An 18,770-nucleotide genomic window follows, 5' to 3' on the forward strand; every position below is an offset into this window, starting at 1 on the left:
AATCATTTAAAATAATGTTGTATTTGATTACAGTTCAAGGTCTCTGTATGAACAGTAGGGATATATATAATTTTTTTTTCCTCTTTAATAGGCAGTATATTACAATGTGAAGCCAGCAGCTTTGCAGCAGCAGTTAGAGAACATTCATCTTAGACAAGACAAAACAGAAGCATTTGTCAATGCTTGGTCTTCTATGGGTCAAGAAACAATTGAAAAATTCAGGCAGAGGATTCTTGCACCCCACAAGGTATAGGATATACTACTGAAAATATATTTTTCAATATGTATGTATGGCATAAATTATTATATGTGAGAAGTTCCACTCTCCTCTTAAGTTTTCTGGAAATATTTGTGATTGGTGTTATTTTGCATTTTCACCAGCATTATATGAGCATTCTGGTAGTTCCAAATCCTTGTCAGCCCCTGGTATTGTCAGTTGTCTGTATTAAAGCTATTTTGTTAGGTTTTGTAATGATATCTTGTGTTTTTAATTTACATTTTCCTAATAACAGATTATGATGATTATCTTTTTATGTACTTACTTGCCATCCATATGTCTCCTTTTGTGAAGTGTCTGTTCAGATCTTTTGTCTAACTGTATTTCCACACTGTGACAGATAAAGAATTATAGTAATATAAATATAGAGGACAATTACAAGTGTAAATCCCAGCATATAGAAATGCATGGGTTTTGTTTTTGTTCTTGTGTTTTTGGTTGTTACAGTTTATAGAAGGTGTTTGTTTTCTTTCTGTTGAGTTTTGTGAATCTTCGAGTCCTTTGTCAGATATATGATTTGCAGATATTTTCTCTTAGTCTGTAGCTTTCCTTTTTAGTTTCTAACTGTCTTTTGCAAAGTAAAACCTTTAGAATCTGATCAAGTTTGATTTTATCATTTTTTTTCTTTTATTGTTACTGCTTTTGGTTTTGTATCTAAGAATTTGTAGCTTAATGCAATGTCACAAACTTTTGTTTTCTTCTAAGTGTTTTATAGTTTGTGTTTTATATTTAAGTCGAACATCCAGTTTGGGTTAATTTATAAGCCATGAGGTACAGGTCCAAGTTCTTTTTTTTTCTGATATGGATGTTCAATTTGTTTCAGCATAATTATTGATAACATCCTTTTGTTATTGAATTACCTTAGCCCCTTTGTCAAAAATCGTTTGACATATTTGTGTATCTCTTTCTAGACTCTCTTTTTGGTTTCATTTATCTATTTGTCTATCTTTATGCCAATATCATGCTGCTTTAATTACTGTAGCTTTGTAGTAAGTCTTAAAATCAAGTATTGTTAATCTGCTGACTTTGTTCTTTTTAATAATTGTTTTGGCTATTCTAGTTTCTTTACCTTTTAATACAAATTTGAAAACCAGGTTTTTTAATATCTGCAAAAAATCCTCTGGAATTTTGATTGCAATTTTGTTTAATTTATAGGTCACTTTGTAGAGAAATGACTTCTTAATAGTATTGAGTATATCTCCATTTATTTAGATCTTGTTTGATTTCTTATATCAGTGTTTTTCATTTTTCAGCATATTTTGTTAGATTTGAACACTCTTAACCTAAGTTTATTTTTTTGTAGTTGTTGTTGTAAATGGTACTGGATTTAAAATTTTGGTTTCTAGTTATTTACTGCTAGAATATAGAAACACAATTGATTTTTATATATTGATATTGTATTCAAGACCTTGGTAAACTCACTAATTAGTTATAGCAGTTTTTTTGGTGGTTTTCCTTGTGATTTTCTTTGTAGAAAGTCAGATTGTTCATGAATATAGAGATAGTTTTATTTCTTCCATTTCAGTTTGTTCAGCTTTTGTTTTTCCTGCCTTACTGTACTAACTAGGACTTCTAATATGATGTTGAATAAGATTGGTAAGTTTGAACATCCTGCTTTGTTCCCAGTTTTAGAGAGGAAGCATTCAGTCTTTCATTAAGTAAGATGCTAGAGACTTCCCTGGTAGTCCAGTGGTTAAGACTCCTCGCTTCCATGGCAGGGGCACAGATTCAATCCCTGGTCAGGAAACTAAGATCCTGCATGCTGGGTGGTATGGCAAAAAAAATAAAACAGAGTAGGATGGTGGTTACCAGGGGCTTGGGCTGGGGTAGGGAAATGGAGGCAACGTTGTTCAAAGAGTACAAATTTCCAGATATAAGATGAATAAATTCTGGGGATCTAATGTATAAAATAGAAACATAAAGATGCTAGCTCTGGGTTTTTAGAAAATGCCCCTGTATTGTTTTCATTTCTCTCTCTTTTTTTAAACTCTACATTCTAAGAGCTCTCAAGTATCCTCCACATCACAGCTTCATTTTTCATTTTAATTTCTGCTTTTTCCTGTATCCTGTACAGATTTAAAGTTTTCCATTTTTTTATCCCTAAAATATTTTTAACCATCGCCATTAAAAAAAAAATCTCCACTTGCCTTTGAATATTTGCCTACTTTTTATACTTATATAATTTTCTTCTGTTTTTTTTCTTGCATTTATATAAGTACAGTTTACTTGTATAGTTAAAAATATTTCTTTTTTCACCTCTAGTAGTAAGTCATTTTTCATTGTTTTCTGGATGATTGTTTGTTGCTTTTTTAAAAGTAATATTTCTGGGGCTTCCCTGGTGGTGCAGTGGTTAAGAGTCCACCTGCCAATGCAGGGGACTCGGGTTCAAGTCCTGGTCCAGGAAGATCCCATATGCTGCAGAGCAGCTAGGCCCATGCACCACAACTACTGAGTCTGCACTCTAGAACCTGTGAGCCACAACTACTGAGCCTACGTGTCACAACTACTGAAGCCCGTGTGCCTAGAGCCCGTGCTCCGCAACAAGAGAAGCCACCGCAATGAGAAGCCCATGCACCACAATGAAGAGTAGTCCCCACTCGCCACAACTAGAGAAAGCCCTCGCGTCGCGGTGAGGACCCAACGCAGCCAAAAATAAAATTTTTAAAAAAAAGTAATATTTCTTCCTTATGTTGTATTACATTAACTTCTGTTTAAGAAGTAGTTTGATCAGTTGTCATATAAAATATGCAAAAAAGTAGTTGGATATGATTAATTGGTCCCTATGACACTGGTCCCTTGAGAATGTAGGAAATTATCTTTTGCCAATACAGAGTATATGAGAGGGTAGCTAATACATTTTTTAATACCTTAAATGCTAATTAAGATCATATAATAATAGCAAACATTTCTTATGTTTACAGTGGGCCAGAAACTCTACTAAGTGCATTATATCTTGTAAGAGCCATTAATAGTTACAGTTTATATTTAAAATTAAACTGAGGATTAGAAAGTTTAAATAATTGGTCCACGGTCACGCAGCTAAATAAGTGGTAGAGTTGGGATTTAACAAAGTAGTCACACTCCTAAGCCACTGTGCTATACTACCACCTAAATGTTAGCAAAATTTTTGTGTCAGGCATTATGCAGGGTGGTTTACATAGTTTGTGTGTGTGTGTGTGTGTGTGTGTGTATGTATACGTGTCTGTGTGTTTTATATCTTTGAAAAAGAAATAAAACTTTCAAAAGTGTACCTTTATTGTGTTAACCCAAGTGGTCCATGGTGAAGGTGAAGTGGGAATCAGCTTGGGCTCTCTCTTTCTCTAAAAAAATTTTATTTATTTATTTTCGCTGCATTGGGTCTTCGTTGCTATGTGCAGGCTTTCTCTAGTTGTGGTGTGTGGGCTTCTCATTGCGGTGGCTTCTCGTTGCAGAGCACGGGGTCTAGGTGCGTGGGTTTCAGTAGTTGTGGCACACGGGCTCTAGAGCGCAGGCTCAGTAGTTGTGGCACACGGGCTTTAGTTGCTCTGCGGCATGTGGGATCTTCCCAGACCAGGGCTCGAACCCATGTCCCCTGCATTGGCAGGGGGATTCTCAACTGCTGCACCACCAGGGAAGTCCGAGATTGGTCTCTCTCTTAATTGAGCCTTGTTTCTTTTATGTCATGGTACCTCTGGCAACTATAATGTTATCTTCCTTTTTTGCCCTGATGACTGTTAAGATATGGTGACTAAAATAGCTGTGGATGAAAATAGATCATGTCATTTAAATTGTAACAAAAATATATGGCAGTGATTTATTATATAATGAACAAAAGTTGTATTTGCAGTGACTGTTTTACAGTCATTTAGAGGTTCACAAACTGTGTGGTGCTTGCAGTGGAACATCTGTAAGTAATTCTGAATTCAAAGAGAGTCAGATTCAATTAAATAACAAGTTAAAAAATCAAAGGGAACTTATTTTTAATTCAGTTTTTAAAAACACCTCTTTTCATCTTCTGTTATTTCAGTCTAATAAGTGAGAGGCAGATTGAAAATTGATTGGATAGCTTTTTACAGGATATGATTGAAGGGATTTAAAAATTTTATCCTGTCTCACTTTTTTCTTTTTAAAATACACTTTATCTTAACCTCTTTGGACACTGAAATGTTACCATTGCTTATTAGAATTGGTAGTCTTCCCTCTTTTATCAGTGTTGACTGTGTTAGCAGTGTCCATCTAACAGGGTTTTCTGTTTGATTTTTGTTAAAATGCCTGTGTGGTTACAACATTTATTAAATTATGAATACCCTTTCAGACAGAACTTGAATACTATGTTTAATTTTACTCCTAAAATTCTGGTTAGAGTCCCTTTATGTATATTCCTGCTATACAAAATGTAAAAACATATGTTAAATATTACTGACATATTGATACATCTCTTTTTTTTCTGAGACCTTAAGGAAAAGAATTGTGTTTTTTTATATGATATTTTTTCTAAAATATATTTACATTTGAAGTTCACCCTATTCCTCAGTAACAGATATGATTATGAGAAATATACATAAGGCATATTTTTAGCACTCTGAGTAGCCTGCTCTTTAAAGGCTACTGATTCCTTTACTGATTCCTTTTCTTAAAATGTACTTGTATGTTTGTTAGGAAGATTTTAAAGATAAATTTGACAGTTGTATTTGTTTTGAATGCTCAAAATGTGTGTATTGTGATTTAGTCCTGTTAAGAGTGTTCTTAATTTTACCAGTTACTTAGCAAATTTATTATTTCATTAAGTAGTGAAAATTCATCATGTCTCATATGTTCTTGAGAAACCTGCATTTAAAAATGGATGGCTAGGGGCTTCCCTGGTGGCGCAGTGGTTGAGAATCCGCCTGCCGATGCAGGAGTCACGGGTTCGTGCCCTGGTCCGGGAAGATCCCACATGCCGCGGAGCAACTACGCCCGTGAGCCATGGCCGCTAGGCCTGTGCGTCCGGAGCCTGTGCTCCGCAACGGGAGAGGCCACAACAGTGAGAGGCCCGCATACCGCAAAAAAAAAAAAAAAAAAAAAAAAAAATGGATGGCTAATGTTCTTAAGATAATAATGTTCCTAACAATCTTTTAAAAAAATCCTCTTTAAGCCATTATAATAAGATTTACTTTATTGTTAAGTGTAACAACTAATTGTTTGCTTCATTAATTGTTAAATATCAGTCTTTTATATGTAATATAAGAAATTTAGATTTGACATTTTTAAAACTTAGTGTATTCTTTTGTTTTATTATTTTCTTTTATATTCTTATTTCATTTCTTTTAGAATTCTAAGGATGGATGAATGGCTTTATTAAAAAGAGAACAGAAAAAGCATACTTCATATAGCTAAATCTAAATACGTAACTATGAATACATATCTGAGTGCTTTTTCAAGATTTAAACGCTTCTTAACATTATCACCTGCATTTATAGGAAAGGTATTTTGTTATAATTATATCTATATACAAGTCAAATTTCTGCCTCATTTGTTATGTTAGTTGTTGGCATGTTAAGAATGAAGTGAAAGCCATAGTTTTTCCATGTGCTGGAATTGACTGAATGTAAATGTTTGTGAGGTTTAAATGCTGCTATATTCATTACTGTGTTTTTATTGAAATATAATTGACCTGCAGAAAATGCAGAGATTTTAAGTGTGTTCAGTTTGATGAATTTCAGAAATTATGTATACCCATTTAATCATTCTCCTTAACAAAATAGAGAAAATTTTCATCACCTGGAAAGTGCCCAGTTTTAATTCCCTCCACCTTCATACTCAAATTTCCATCACTGTAGGTTGTTTTTTTTCTTTTCTTAGACTTCATATAAGTGAACTCAAATAAATGTGTCTGTCTCTCAACGTAATGTTTTTTGGATTCATTCATGTTGTTACTTGTATCAGCAGTTCTTTTGTTGCTGAGTAATATTTCCTTGTATGAAAATAACACAATTTGTTTGTCTGTACTCCTCTTGATAGACTTTTGGGTTGTTTCCAGTTTCTGGCTATTATGAATAAGACTGCTATTTGACATTTGTGTTCAAGTTGTTTTGTGGACATATGTTTTTATTTCCCTTGAGTAAATGTCTAGCAATGGGATTGCTGACCCCTTAAGCCAAATCTGAGGCTTTGTATTTGAGTTTTAGCCAGTCCATGCTGCACGGATTGGGAAAAAGTCATATAAATGTAAAAAGTCATATAATTGTGAATCTGTCACCTTGTGTGGTTCCCTTCTTTTACGATTCTGTCACCTTTTGTGGATCCCTTCCCTTTAACTTCTTTCTGCTTTTAGTCATTCTCCAATGCCTTCAAATCACTTTTAAAAAATATTTTCTTTAAAAGTTATACTTTTTATTTGCAAGGGAAGTTGATGTGATATAAACTACTTCCTACCATTATCAGATTAGGAACTCGAAAAGTGTTTCTTTTAAATTGTAAGTCTTATTCTGTCCTTGCTCTGCTCCAGATCCACCAAGTCTTTCAGTGTTGTTTATAATGGAAGTCAGAGTTCCTACAATTACCTTTAAGACACCCTACATGATCAGTAACCCCTTCTGGTCCACTATCTTGTTGACCTACACCTGGCTCACTTTGGATAATTCTATTCTCTTTACCTCAGAACTCTTGGATGTTCATGTGGTTGGCTTCCTTATCTTTTTCAGCTCTTTGCGCAAATATCACACTTATCAGTGAGCCTTGCTGTAATCATCATAGTGAAAAGGGCTTCCACCTCTATGGTACATTCTTACTTCGTTTTTTTCTATAATACTTATTATTCTTTTTTATTTTATTTATTTATTTATTTATTTAATGATTTTTTTTTTCGCTACGTTGGATCTTCGTTGCAATGTGTGGGCTTCTTATTGCTGTGGCTTCTCTTGTTGCGGAGCACTGGCTCTAGGCGCATGTGCTTCAGTAGTTGCAGCACATGGGCTCAGTAGTTGTGGCTCACGGGCCCTAAAGCACAGGCTCAGTATTTGTGGCTCACGGGCTTAGTTGCTCCACGGCATGTGGGATCTTCCAGGACCAGGGATTGAACCTGTGTCCCCTGCATCGGCAGGCGGATTCTTAACCACTGCACCACCAGGGAAGCCCAATACTCATTATTCTTATCTGGCCTTCTATATTTTCTATGTGTTCATTTTTTTAAATTGTCTGTCTCTACTACTAAACTATAAACTCAACAAGGGCAGGAATTTTTGTCTGTTTTGTTCACTACTGTATTTTCACTACTTTAAACGGCCCTTGGTAGATAGTGGGTTCTCAAAAAATAGTTGTTGATTAAATCAATGCACAATATCCCTGCTTTACTAATTGTGCTATTTTGAGGTTCAGATTATAGGATTTTCTTATAAGGAGGGATATTTGTGTTTATTGGTGTTAGAAAAGTAAAGAGAGGAGAGTATGGATTATATATTTTATTTCCTAGTGTTCTTTTGTGTTTTCATTTTGGTTGTACTTTAAGCCTTTTGTGGTTCATTTATTTCATGACTCTTGAGTTTTGCTGGAATACTAGATTCAGTCATTTACATTTTTCCTCTTTAAAAGTGGGACTATGTATAATAAGAATTGCTTTAGCTTGAAATGGAAATTCTCCAGGGGAAAAAAGGTGATGTCATTAGCTGTTGATGTAGCAATCAATTTAAAGAACTTCAGATCTAAGAGACCCTTAATCAGTCTAATTTGAAGTAGAAATGTATTCTCTGCTTTATAAATAATTGACTAAAACCAGACCATTAACAAATTAAATAAAGATTTTACTAATGCTAAAGAACTGTGCTGTTAGCAGAATTACTCTTATGTCATAGTAGTCAAAGATGTGCACTTGCTAAATAGAATTGATGTACTTTTTCAGAGTGTTGTTAACTGTGAGAGCATTAGTTGAATGACATTTGAGTGTCCTCAAACTTGTACTATGGTCTTCATATATTCATGGTAAGCAGAGGTGGCAAGCAGTCTGAAGGATGATTCATTGATGTTTTCCCTCATCATTTTATAACTTGGATTTGAAGACCAATTAGGTATTTTGGCCAAGTCTGTGGGTCAAGGAGTATAATTTTAAGTTTCATGCCACCCTAGCAATGACACTAGGTTGACTTTTGTGGCATCTAAACTTGAGGGTATAGGTTAGAGAGTATCCCTAAGTTGTGATATTTGTAATAAAGCATTTATACCTCTTGTAATGTGGATACTGTATTGCATAGTAGTCATCTCTGAGATCCTGACCTTGTCTTCATGTACTTATAGATATCACAGTATAGAATTCTTTCTCTGGGAGGCAAGTAGTAGTGTGGCTTGTTCCTTTGAGATTTACTGCCTCCTGTTCTTGCCCATGACTAGAGGATGGCAAAGAGATTGAAGATGTTCTCTCATCGCACCTATACATTCCTCTGTTCCAGCCTTTAATATATTGTGTCTTTTAAAAAATAGCATTATTAAATTATAATTTACATAGTGTAATCTGTATCCTTTTAATTGCACTATTTGGTGAATTTTGATAGTGTTATATCTGTGAGATCATGGTCATAATAAAAATACAGAGCATTGGGCTTCCCTGGTGGTGCAGTGGTTGAGAGTCTGCCTGCCAATGCAGGGGACACGGGTTCGTGCCCCGGTCTGGGAGGATCCCACATGCCGTGGAACAGCTGGGCCCATGAGCTATGGCCACTGAGCCTGCACGTCCGGAGCCTGTGCTTTGCAACAGGAGAGGCCACAACAGTGAGAGGCCCGCGTACCGCAAAAAAAAAGAAAAACAAAATACAGAGCATTTTCATCGAGCTAAAAAGTTTCCTCATGCCCCCTGGCAGTTCATTCCTCCCTAAACCCTGGCTGCAGGAAACCACTGATCTGCTTTGTGTCACTATAGATTGTGTTAGTAGGATTTTATATAAATGGAATTATACACATGTACTTTCCTATGGCTTCTTCCACTGAGTATGATTTTGAGGTTCATCTATGTTGTTGAATGTATTAATGGTTTGCTCCTTTTTACTGTGGGTTGGTATTCTTTTTTATTGCGGGGTGGTATTCTATCATACGGATGTGTCACAGTTTGTTTATCTATTCACTTGTTGACGGATAGTGGGGCTCTTTGCAGCTTTGGGCTATTTTGAATAAATCTGTTAACATTCATGTACACACATCTTTTTATGGACATGTATTTTCATTTCTCTTGAGTAATTTCTTAGGGGTGGATTGACTGTGTTGTAGGGGGTCAGTGTATATTTAACTATATGAGAAACTGCCAAACAGTTTTCCAAAGTGGTTATACTATTTTACATTCCAACCAGCAGTTTCTTCATATCCTGGCCAACACTTGGTGCTGCCATTCTTTAAAGTTTCAGCCATTCTAATGGGTATAAGGATGTTGAACATAAGGATTTTGAATACCTTTTTATGTGTTTATTGGCCGTTTGTTTATCTTCTTTTGTGAATTATCTGTTCCAATCTTCACCCTTTTTGTATAGATTTCATTTTTTTTAAAATTTATTTTTCTTTTAACATCTTTATTGGAGTATAATTGCTTTACAGTGGGGTAGATTTCATTTTCTTATTGTGGTAAGAATTATTTATATAGTTTGGATACAAGTCCTTTGTCAGGTATATGTATTGTGAATATTTTATTAGTTTTTTGTGGTACGTGGGCCTCTCACTGTTGTGGCCTCTCCCATTGCGGAGCACAGGCTCAGCAGCCATGGCTCATGGACCCAGCCGCTCCGCGGCATGTGGGATCTTCCCAGACCGGGGCACGAACCCGCGTCCCCTGCATTGGCAGGCGGATTCTCAACCACTGCGCCACCAGGGAAGCCCGCTTGCCTTTTTCTTAATGGTGACTTTTTTTTTTTTTTTTTTCCCCCGGTACACGGGCTTCTCACCGTTGTGGAGCACAGGCTCCGGACACGCAGGCTCAGCAGCCACGGCTCACGGGCGTAGCCGCTCTGCAGCACGTGGGATCCTCCCGGACCAGGGCATGAACCCGCGTCCCCTGCATCGGCAGGCAGACTCCCAACCATTGCGCCACCAGGGAAGCCCAGTGGTGACTTTTGAAGAACAGAATTTTTTATTTTGATGAAATCTAGTTTATAATTTTTTTCTTTTATGGTTCATACTTTATGGCTCTCTCTAAAATCTTTGCCTATCCTAAGATCACAAAGATTTCCTTTTATGTTTTCTTCTAGAAGTTTGATGGTTTTAGCACTTACATTTATGTCTGTGATCCATTTTGAGTTCATTTTTGTGTTTGGTGGTAGGTAGAGATTGTTTTTTATTTTGTTTCCATGTAGATATGTAGTTGTTCCAGCATCATTTACCTTGGTACCTTTGTTAGAAGTCAATTGATGGGTCTTTATGTCTATCCTTTGCCAGTGCCACATTGTCTTTATTGCTGTAGTTTTATATTCTTCAAGTTAGGTAATATAGCTCCTCCAACTCTTTAAAAAAATTGGTTTGACACTTTTAGGTCATTTGCCTTTCCATTTAAATTTTCGAATCAGCTTGTCAGTTTCTATTAAAAAATTCCTGCTGGGGATTTAATTAGATTGTCCTAAATTCTATAGATCATTTCTGAAAGAACTGACATCTTAATAATATTGAATCTTTAAATCCATGAGCAGGGTATATCTCTCCATTTATTGATATCTTCTTTAATTTAGTCGAGTAATGTTTGTAGTTTTTCCAGTGACCAGGATTTGCACAAATTTTGTTATCCTTATGCTATAGTCTGAATGTTTGTGTCTCTTCAATATTTGTATGTTGAAACCTCACCCCCATGGTGATGATATTAGGAGGTAGGACCTTTAGGGGGTGATTAGGTAATAAGGAAAGAACCCTAATGAATGGGATTAGTGCCCTTATAAAGAGGCCCTAGAGAACTCCCTTGCCTCCTTTTGCCATGTGAGGATACAAGAAGTCTGCAGTCTGGAAGAGGGCCCTCGCTCAACCTTGCTGGTACTCTTATCTCAGACTTCCAATCTCTACAACTGTGAGAAATAAATGTTGTTATTACTAAGCTATGCAGTCTGTGGTATTTTGTTTTAGTGGCCTGAACAGACTAAGACTGTGTATTTGCATGATTTTGGTTGCTATTATAAATGGAATTGCGTTTTTGATATTTTCCAATTATTTGTTTCTAGTATATTGAAAACTATTGATGTTTCATATTAATCTTTTGCCATAACTTTCTTAAAATTGGCTGTTAGTTTTAGTAGCTTTTTTGCAGTTACTTAGCATTTTCTACATATGTGTTATATCAAAATTACTTTTGTATATGTTTGTCTTCATCACTAGACTTGGAGCTTTTGGGACAGAGATTGTAAGTTTATTGATTTTTATGTCCCCAGCATCTGTGACGGTACAAAAGTCAGGTCCATGCTCTTCTGGTTTGTCTCCTTTCTGACTGCTTCTTTTAGTCAGTCATATTTGCTACTTTCTTCTCATTTCCACAACCTCTAAATTTTGTATTGTGCCAGGAGTCAGTCCCTGATCCTCTTCTCTTTTCTTTTGTACTTCCCTGACAATCACATCTAGGCTTCTGGGTTTAAAAACTATTTTCTAATAAAACGTTTTTTCTCTAGCCTACTTGATACTTTCATTGGATATAGAATAGGCATCTCAAGCTTAACATTAAAAAAATAAACTGTTCTTTGGATCATTCCTCTTGAAACTGTTCCTGTAGTTTTCTCATCTCAGTTAATGGTAAACTTGATTTTGTTTGTTTGTTTTTGTTTTTTCATTTGCACAGGCCAGTCTTTATATCATTGTGCTATTATTATTTAAAAATGGATAGAAGACTAGGATGAAAGTCTGATTCTACTGATAAGAAGTGTAGGTTTCATCAGCATACAACTTGTGGTATTTACATAAAGATGGGAATCATTAGCATCCTGAAAGCAACAGACTTTTTCTCAAATTATATGCTTGTTGAGTTAAGGCTGATATCTACTGTATATAATAGTTAAGAAAACCACATATATAAAATGCCAGAAATTGAAGATTTTTCTGAATGCCAAGGTATTATTTGTTTTTAGCCATTTAGGACTGGAATTTATTATTTTTTGAGTTTTAGATATTCCTCTAGTTAGGACAAAAGTAGGGAACCATTTGCATTCCTTCTGTTAAATTACTTGGTAATTTAATCACCATTTATAATTTTATTATATTTGCAGATTTGTTCTAAGTCCCAAACAAATAGATTTTTTAGAATCTGATTTTATAAATTAGGTACTGCCAGCTTAAAATTGGGGAATAAAATTCGGCATCTCCCAGAGGGCCTCCAAATGACAGCCTGTTTAAATTTTTGCTGATTTGATTAATGAACCTATTTGAGCAGATTATAAATACCTTCTTCATTTCTTCTACAGCATTTTCTTTCCAAAGGAAAAAGGTGAAAATTTGAGGTATAATCATCAGTGCCTTTATTGTTCACTGGTATATAGAATGTTTCCAATGAAATGTACTCCTAAATTGGTGATGTCATCTTGTGTCCTTTGGCAAACTCTGTAGGTACATATATTACTTAAGAAGATAGATCTCTATACATTATGGAAATAGTGGAAACTTCTCTATTTTAGACAAATGTAAAATTACTCTAAATCTATTATTTTAAAGATTTCATTATATATATATATATATATATATACACATGCCATTGAGGGATCGTAAGTATGACCTCTTATACATTCATGAATTGATTTTCCTTTCTTGGTGATACAGGGTTATAATGAGAAATGCTTCTAAAAGCTAACCTTATTAAGCAGATTACATTGAATTGAAAAATGCCCTTTTCCCCTGTATGAAAGATTTAGAGAAAGTTCTTATATCATGCTTTATTCTATATGTATAATTTTAGGAAACAAAGAATAAGCCAGTTAGAATTTTTTTAAGTTGGTAATTTTCTATAATTAGTCAGTAGATTGTATACGAAGAAATCATTGAAGTCAAGAGAAATGGTCAAGGAAATTATAGAGCAAGTGTTTAGCTAAGCCTTAAAAATAGGGTAGGTTCATGCTCTTCTTGTATTAAATGTTTAGTCAACTTCCTAAGTTTTATATTTCATAGGCGTAAATAGTAATGTATAGTTTGTGTAATAAGCCATATATATACAGAATTTCTGCTTAAGTATTTGCCAGTTATAAAATAAATGATGGATTATAGCAACAAAATATGGGTACTGTTTTCTCTTTTAGCAGTTACAGTTGTACTTTGTGTTTTCATGACATTATAATAAATAATAATTGTTTCATGAATATCTATACACATAATTCCTAAAACTCATTCAGTATTTCTGAGCAGTATTTTTTCTAACTATAGATAGATAGCTTGACCTATTAGTCATTTAGTAGGTAATGAAATCAATTTGGAGGGTTTTAAATTAGTATTTTATTATTATTTTTAATTTTAAAATTGTTTAAATTTTTATTTTATTCTATTTTTTAAAGTATTTATTTATTTATTTGGCTGCACTGGGTCTTAGTTGCGGCATGCGAGATCTTTTATTTTCAGCATGTGAACTCTTAGTTGTGGCATGTGGAATCTGTTCTGACCAGGGTTCGAACCCGGGCCCCCTGAATTGGGAGCGCAGAGTCTTAGCCACTGGACCACTGGGGGAGTCCCTGAATTAGTATTTTAAAAGTGAAACATAATAGAGATTCTGTATTACTGCTCTGGGTAAAAATTGTTTTGTGACACTTTTGTATATGTATATCAGTTTGCAACATAAAAAAGTGCTTCTTGCTGTGTGATATGATCCAAGCAGAGGCTACTGTTATAGAGATCCAGTAGTTAAAGTATGGTGGTTAACTTTACATTTTCTTTTTCATTTTAAAAGAGTTAATATTATTGTAATTTTGGCTAATTTTGCATATGCTTGGAACTGTGGTTTACAAAGCAATTATGAGAATTTAAGCTTATGCTGAAGTTGTTATGTGTAAATTAGAGGGAGAATGAAGTCCTTGTATTTTGAACTGACATGTTAGTGACATTGTCAGGTAATAAGTAATGTGAGATGCCTAAGAACTATCATGTAGTTGGCATGGGTTGGAAAACATTAAAAATATTAGTGGCTCATTTTCCTTGTGTTTCATGTTATTTTGATGACATTTAAACTTAAGATGTTGGTTAAGGTATAAACACCCTCAGATTTAAATTTGAATATGAGATATCAAAACAAATTATATTAAAATGGTTCCTGGTATTTGAATGTACAAATGCCTCATATTATACACAGTACAGAATTTTCTTTTAAATAGAAGCAAATATAGTTTACCTAACTTAAGTCAAAATTCTGTGCTAGATTTTGTTTCCTATGTAATTAAAATATTGATGACTATCATATTTGTTTCTTAGTTAGGAGTCTCAGAGGAATAATTAAATAGTATACTATAAGATTTTCACCTTGGCAAAGGGCCTTTGTTTTATTCATATTTGTATTACCAGTGCCTGTTATAGACCCAGAAAATAATATATGTTCTAAGCAGTTTAAAGAATTCCTTATTTCTTCAGCTTTTCTTTGTCTTTTAGGACATTTATGTTTTTCAAGTGCACCTTTCACTTGTTTTATGTGTTTCTCTGTTTTTTTCTGTCATTTCTTCATGATCAAATTTAGTTATGATTTTTGGCTAGAAAGTTATGTAAATGATGTTGTCGTTTTCGCAGATATCATTTCTAGAGGCACCTGCTGTCCATTTGCTACTTTTTGGTGACGTTAATTTTGATCTCTTGATTAAGATCTTGCTTTTTTTTTCTACTGCATAATTATTTTCTTCTTTTGCAACTAAAAAGGAATTGTGGGCAGAAACTTTGTGACTATTCATTTCAAATCAAACTTTTTCCACTTAAATTTAGTATCCATTGATGATTTTTACTTGAATCAATTTCTGTAACTTTTAATTTTGATATAATTTCAAACTTAGAGAAAAGTGGGAATAACAACATAAGGGATCTTCATATAGTCTTTACTTCTGTGCACCAGTTGTTTACATTTTACATATTTAATCTCTAGAATGGGGATAATAAGAGTACCTATCTCAGTAGTGTTGCTGTTGTCTCCTAGTTTCACTATAAATACTTTGTTAGTTTTGTTTTTCTTACTACTCTGTGTAGCTGCAAAGTATTTTTAAAAATAATTCCAGTTATCCTTTATTCCCTCTTCATTTAAGTTTTCTGAATACTGATCTTTTTCTATGAAATTTTATGTGTGGATGTGTGTATGTGCATATACCTACATATGAGTTTAACAATTTTTTGTTTTTACTTTTTAAATTACGCTTTCATGTGGGCATGGGACAAATATTTTTAAATCAAAAATTCAGGGCTTCCCTGGTGGCGCAGTGGTTGAGAATCCGCCTGCCGATGCAGGAGACACGGGTTCGTGCCCTGGTCCGGGAAGATCCCACATGCCGCGGAGCAACTAAGCCCGTGAGCCATGGCCGCTAGGCCTGCGCATCCGGAGCCTGTGCTCCGCAACGGGAGAGGCCACAACAGTGAGAGGCCTGCATACCGCCAAAAAAAAAAAAAAAAAAAAAAAAAAAAAAAATTCAATAGAAAAGGCTCTAGAGTTTAAGAAAGTCAACCAACGAACTCTTTTTAGTTATGATGGTTTTAAAAATTTACCTTTCCTTGTATTTTTTGATTTGTTTCAATTCAACAGATAGATATATAGTGCCAACTCTATTTAAAAGATACTATTAAAAAAAAGATACTGTAGGAAAAATTAGGCGACCCAAATGCCTTATATTTATAATGCTTTGCAGTTTCCAAAACAATTTGAATATGCATTTTCTTATTTGATATTATCAGTAACTCAGAAAAGTAGATAATTCAGGTAGATTTATTTTCATTTTTTATGAGGAAATTGAGACCTTGAAAGATTGTGACTTAACTATCAGGGTCACTTAGCTAGTGAGTGACAGTGTAAGCATGAACTAAAGCTTAAGCTTTAAGTTCAGTGATCTCAATTCTCCCATTCTACCTCTGTGCAGTGACTGAGCATACATTAATTTATGCAAAGGCCTGACCATAGTGGGACCATATTTTAATTTATTCACTTAATATTTATCTTTGTCATTTATCTTAAGTGCTTAAAGGACAGGGATAGGATTAGTTAAATGAGGTCAAAACAGTGTCTTACAGGTCCATACAAATACCTAGAGGGTGCTTTTCAATTAAGATGGTGATGTGTATCAAAATGCTTGGATATATGAGAGTAGTTATGACATGTTCTTTCCTGTTATATCGGAGGGTCTATTGCATGTGACTGTTGAAAAAGTAGTGGGCTGCTATTAGAGACTATGTTACTACTGTAATCAGTGTTAAAGATCAGTACATTACAGATCCTTACTTAACATGTACCATTAAATTGATTTTTTTACTTGTGGTATTATGGATTATGTCTCTGCAACATCTTCCCCCTTTTTACCCATAACCTCTAAAAGGTTCAGTGCCAGAAAGTACAGAATTGTATCTTTATTTTCTCATCACATCCTCTCTCGAATAGATAATACTCTCATTGCTCTCTTTCCAATTTGGCTTTGAGTCACTACTGTGATTCTAGCTGTTGAGCAGTCTTTCAAGTTAGCAATTAGTATTCCAGTTAAGTAAAAATGGTTGTGAGGCTGCCATTCTTACCAGTGTAGCTAAGGTAGTTTTACTAAATCAATTACTAGAGTCATGTTGTCAGAGGTATATGACAATTACATGTCACAAAACTTCCCTAAATATTGATACTTTAGATTTATTGGAAATTAGATTTAAAACTTTATAGTTTTGAGGTTGGAGAAACCAATAATCTGTCCTGTTCAGTAAAGCCACATTTATGCTGCTTAATATTTTGAAACTTAAGCTGTTTTAGTGTGTCTTTACTGTTTTTGCCTTCCTGATTCAATTTTGCTGTTGCTAATTAATAAATTCAAAGGAAGTATTCTAATTAGTTTCTGTCATAACTGGGAACCATGTTAAGTTAGAAAACTTTGGAAAGCATGATAACACCTGCTCACTAGTAGATATCAATTCTTTGCCTGGCTCTATTCCAGTCTCACTAACTGTGTCTAAATGTGTGAACCTCTTACCATCTGGGCACTTCAATTTCCCTTTAAAAAAAGAAAAAAAAAAGTTCTACCTTATTCTTACTGCAAAGAGTTTTGCAGGATAATAGGTCATTAAAGTACTTACCACCAGTATATACTATTTCCTGGTTAAAATTTATAACTATTTAAAAACCATTGGCTTTAAAATATACTGTTTTTTGTTTTTGTTTTTTTGGCTGCACCGCGTGGCTTGTGGGATCCTAGTTCCCTGACCAGGGAGGGATCAAATCCTGGCCCTCGGCAGTGAGAGCACGGTGTCCTAACCACTGGACGGCCAGGGAATTCCCTAAAATGTACTGTTTTAAAATAGTAATTTACTATTTAAAAACCATTGACTCCTTTAGTGTCGTTCATCGCTTAGTCTCAGAACTTTTATTTTTAGAAGAGGGTGTCTTTGAAGACCAGTTTTACCGTTGAATTTGACAGGCATGGCACGTGGCCAATCTAATGAGCCCCAAGGGAAAATGTACAGAGTGTGCAGGTTCAAGGAGCCCTGGAACTGACTTTCCGCAAAGTCCAGGCTATCCATGTTCATTCCTGCTGACTGGAGATTTGCTTAAAGTTGACTGTTTTCTTCCTTCTGTACCATCTGATTCCAATCTGTGCTTGTCTTTTGTAGCTGGAGACGGTTGGATGGCAGCTTAACCTTCAGATGGCTCACTCTGCCCAAGCAAAACTAAAATCTCCTCAAGCTGTGTTACAGCTAGGAGTGAGCAATGAGGATTCGAAGGTAAGAAAGGGTGTCCCATTGAAAGGATGTATTTTGTTTACTAGGTCTTGTACTTTATTGTTAGCAAGGTCTTTGTTCTCTGAATTGAAGATTTAAATATTTAATTAAAGAAAGATTAACAAAATGACAGATCTTTGTTTCTGACAAGTTTTGATGTCAGATTTACATATCACTTTGTTATTTATTTGAAAAAATAGGTTGTCTTACCAGGTACTTTTCTTGCAAGAATATGTTATAATGTCTTCTTTTAAATTCTGCAATAGAAAAAATTGGTACTAGTCATATAAAATTATGATTTTAATGTTTTAGTTAATTGCTGATGTTTCTGGGTGTTTTGTGTTTTAAGCTGCATACATATGGCAGAGGGAATAATGTTGTCCAGCCAATACCTGAAATATGAAGGTGACCTGAGTTCTGTTTGTGTGTGTATAGTATGTCTGTGTGTGTTTAAATCGCAGCTATTACAAAATAGAATTTTGGATTAGTTTTAAACTGCATGGTGATTTTTTTCCTTAGTATTAATTGAAGAAAACTTGAACATGTTATCAAAGGTAGAAGAGTTGCTGTGGAATAGTTTTTACTACAGCATATTGAGAAATGTGTATTTCAGTTGTCATTGAATGCTATTTTTATATATTTTTTACTACAATTGAGTATCTTTAAGAGAGAGAGAAGGGGGAGT

The 18,770-nt window shown here is 34.6% G+C and overlaps 1 protein-coding gene across 7 annotated transcripts in view; it reads left to right on the plus strand.

Moving 5' to 3' along the window:
• The window catches only part of COMMD10 (COMM domain containing 10), a 169,897-nt gene that overhangs the window by 11,960 nt on the left and 139,167 nt on the right, over nucleotides 1-18,770 (plus strand). For 5 of the 7 annotated variants that reach the window (XM_059061897.2, XM_067031477.1, XM_059061899.2 and 2 more), the window contains exons 4-5: nucleotides 92-247; nucleotides 17,978-18,088. In XM_059061897.2, coding sequence (XP_058917880.1) covers nucleotides 92-247; nucleotides 17,978-18,088 — 267 coding nt within the window. Of the gene's footprint in view, nucleotides 1-91; nucleotides 248-17,977; nucleotides 18,089-18,434; nucleotides 18,514-18,770 lie in introns of those variants that run through there. The other 2 variants (XM_067031479.1, XM_067031480.1) reach the window with 2 other exon arrangements.

The sequence above is a fragment of the Kogia breviceps genome, chromosome 4 (genome assembly GCF_026419965.1).
Source record: "Kogia breviceps isolate mKogBre1 chromosome 4, mKogBre1 haplotype 1, whole genome shotgun sequence".
In the NCBI taxonomy this organism is placed as follows: Eukaryota; Metazoa; Chordata; class Mammalia; order Artiodactyla; family Physeteridae; genus Kogia; species Kogia breviceps.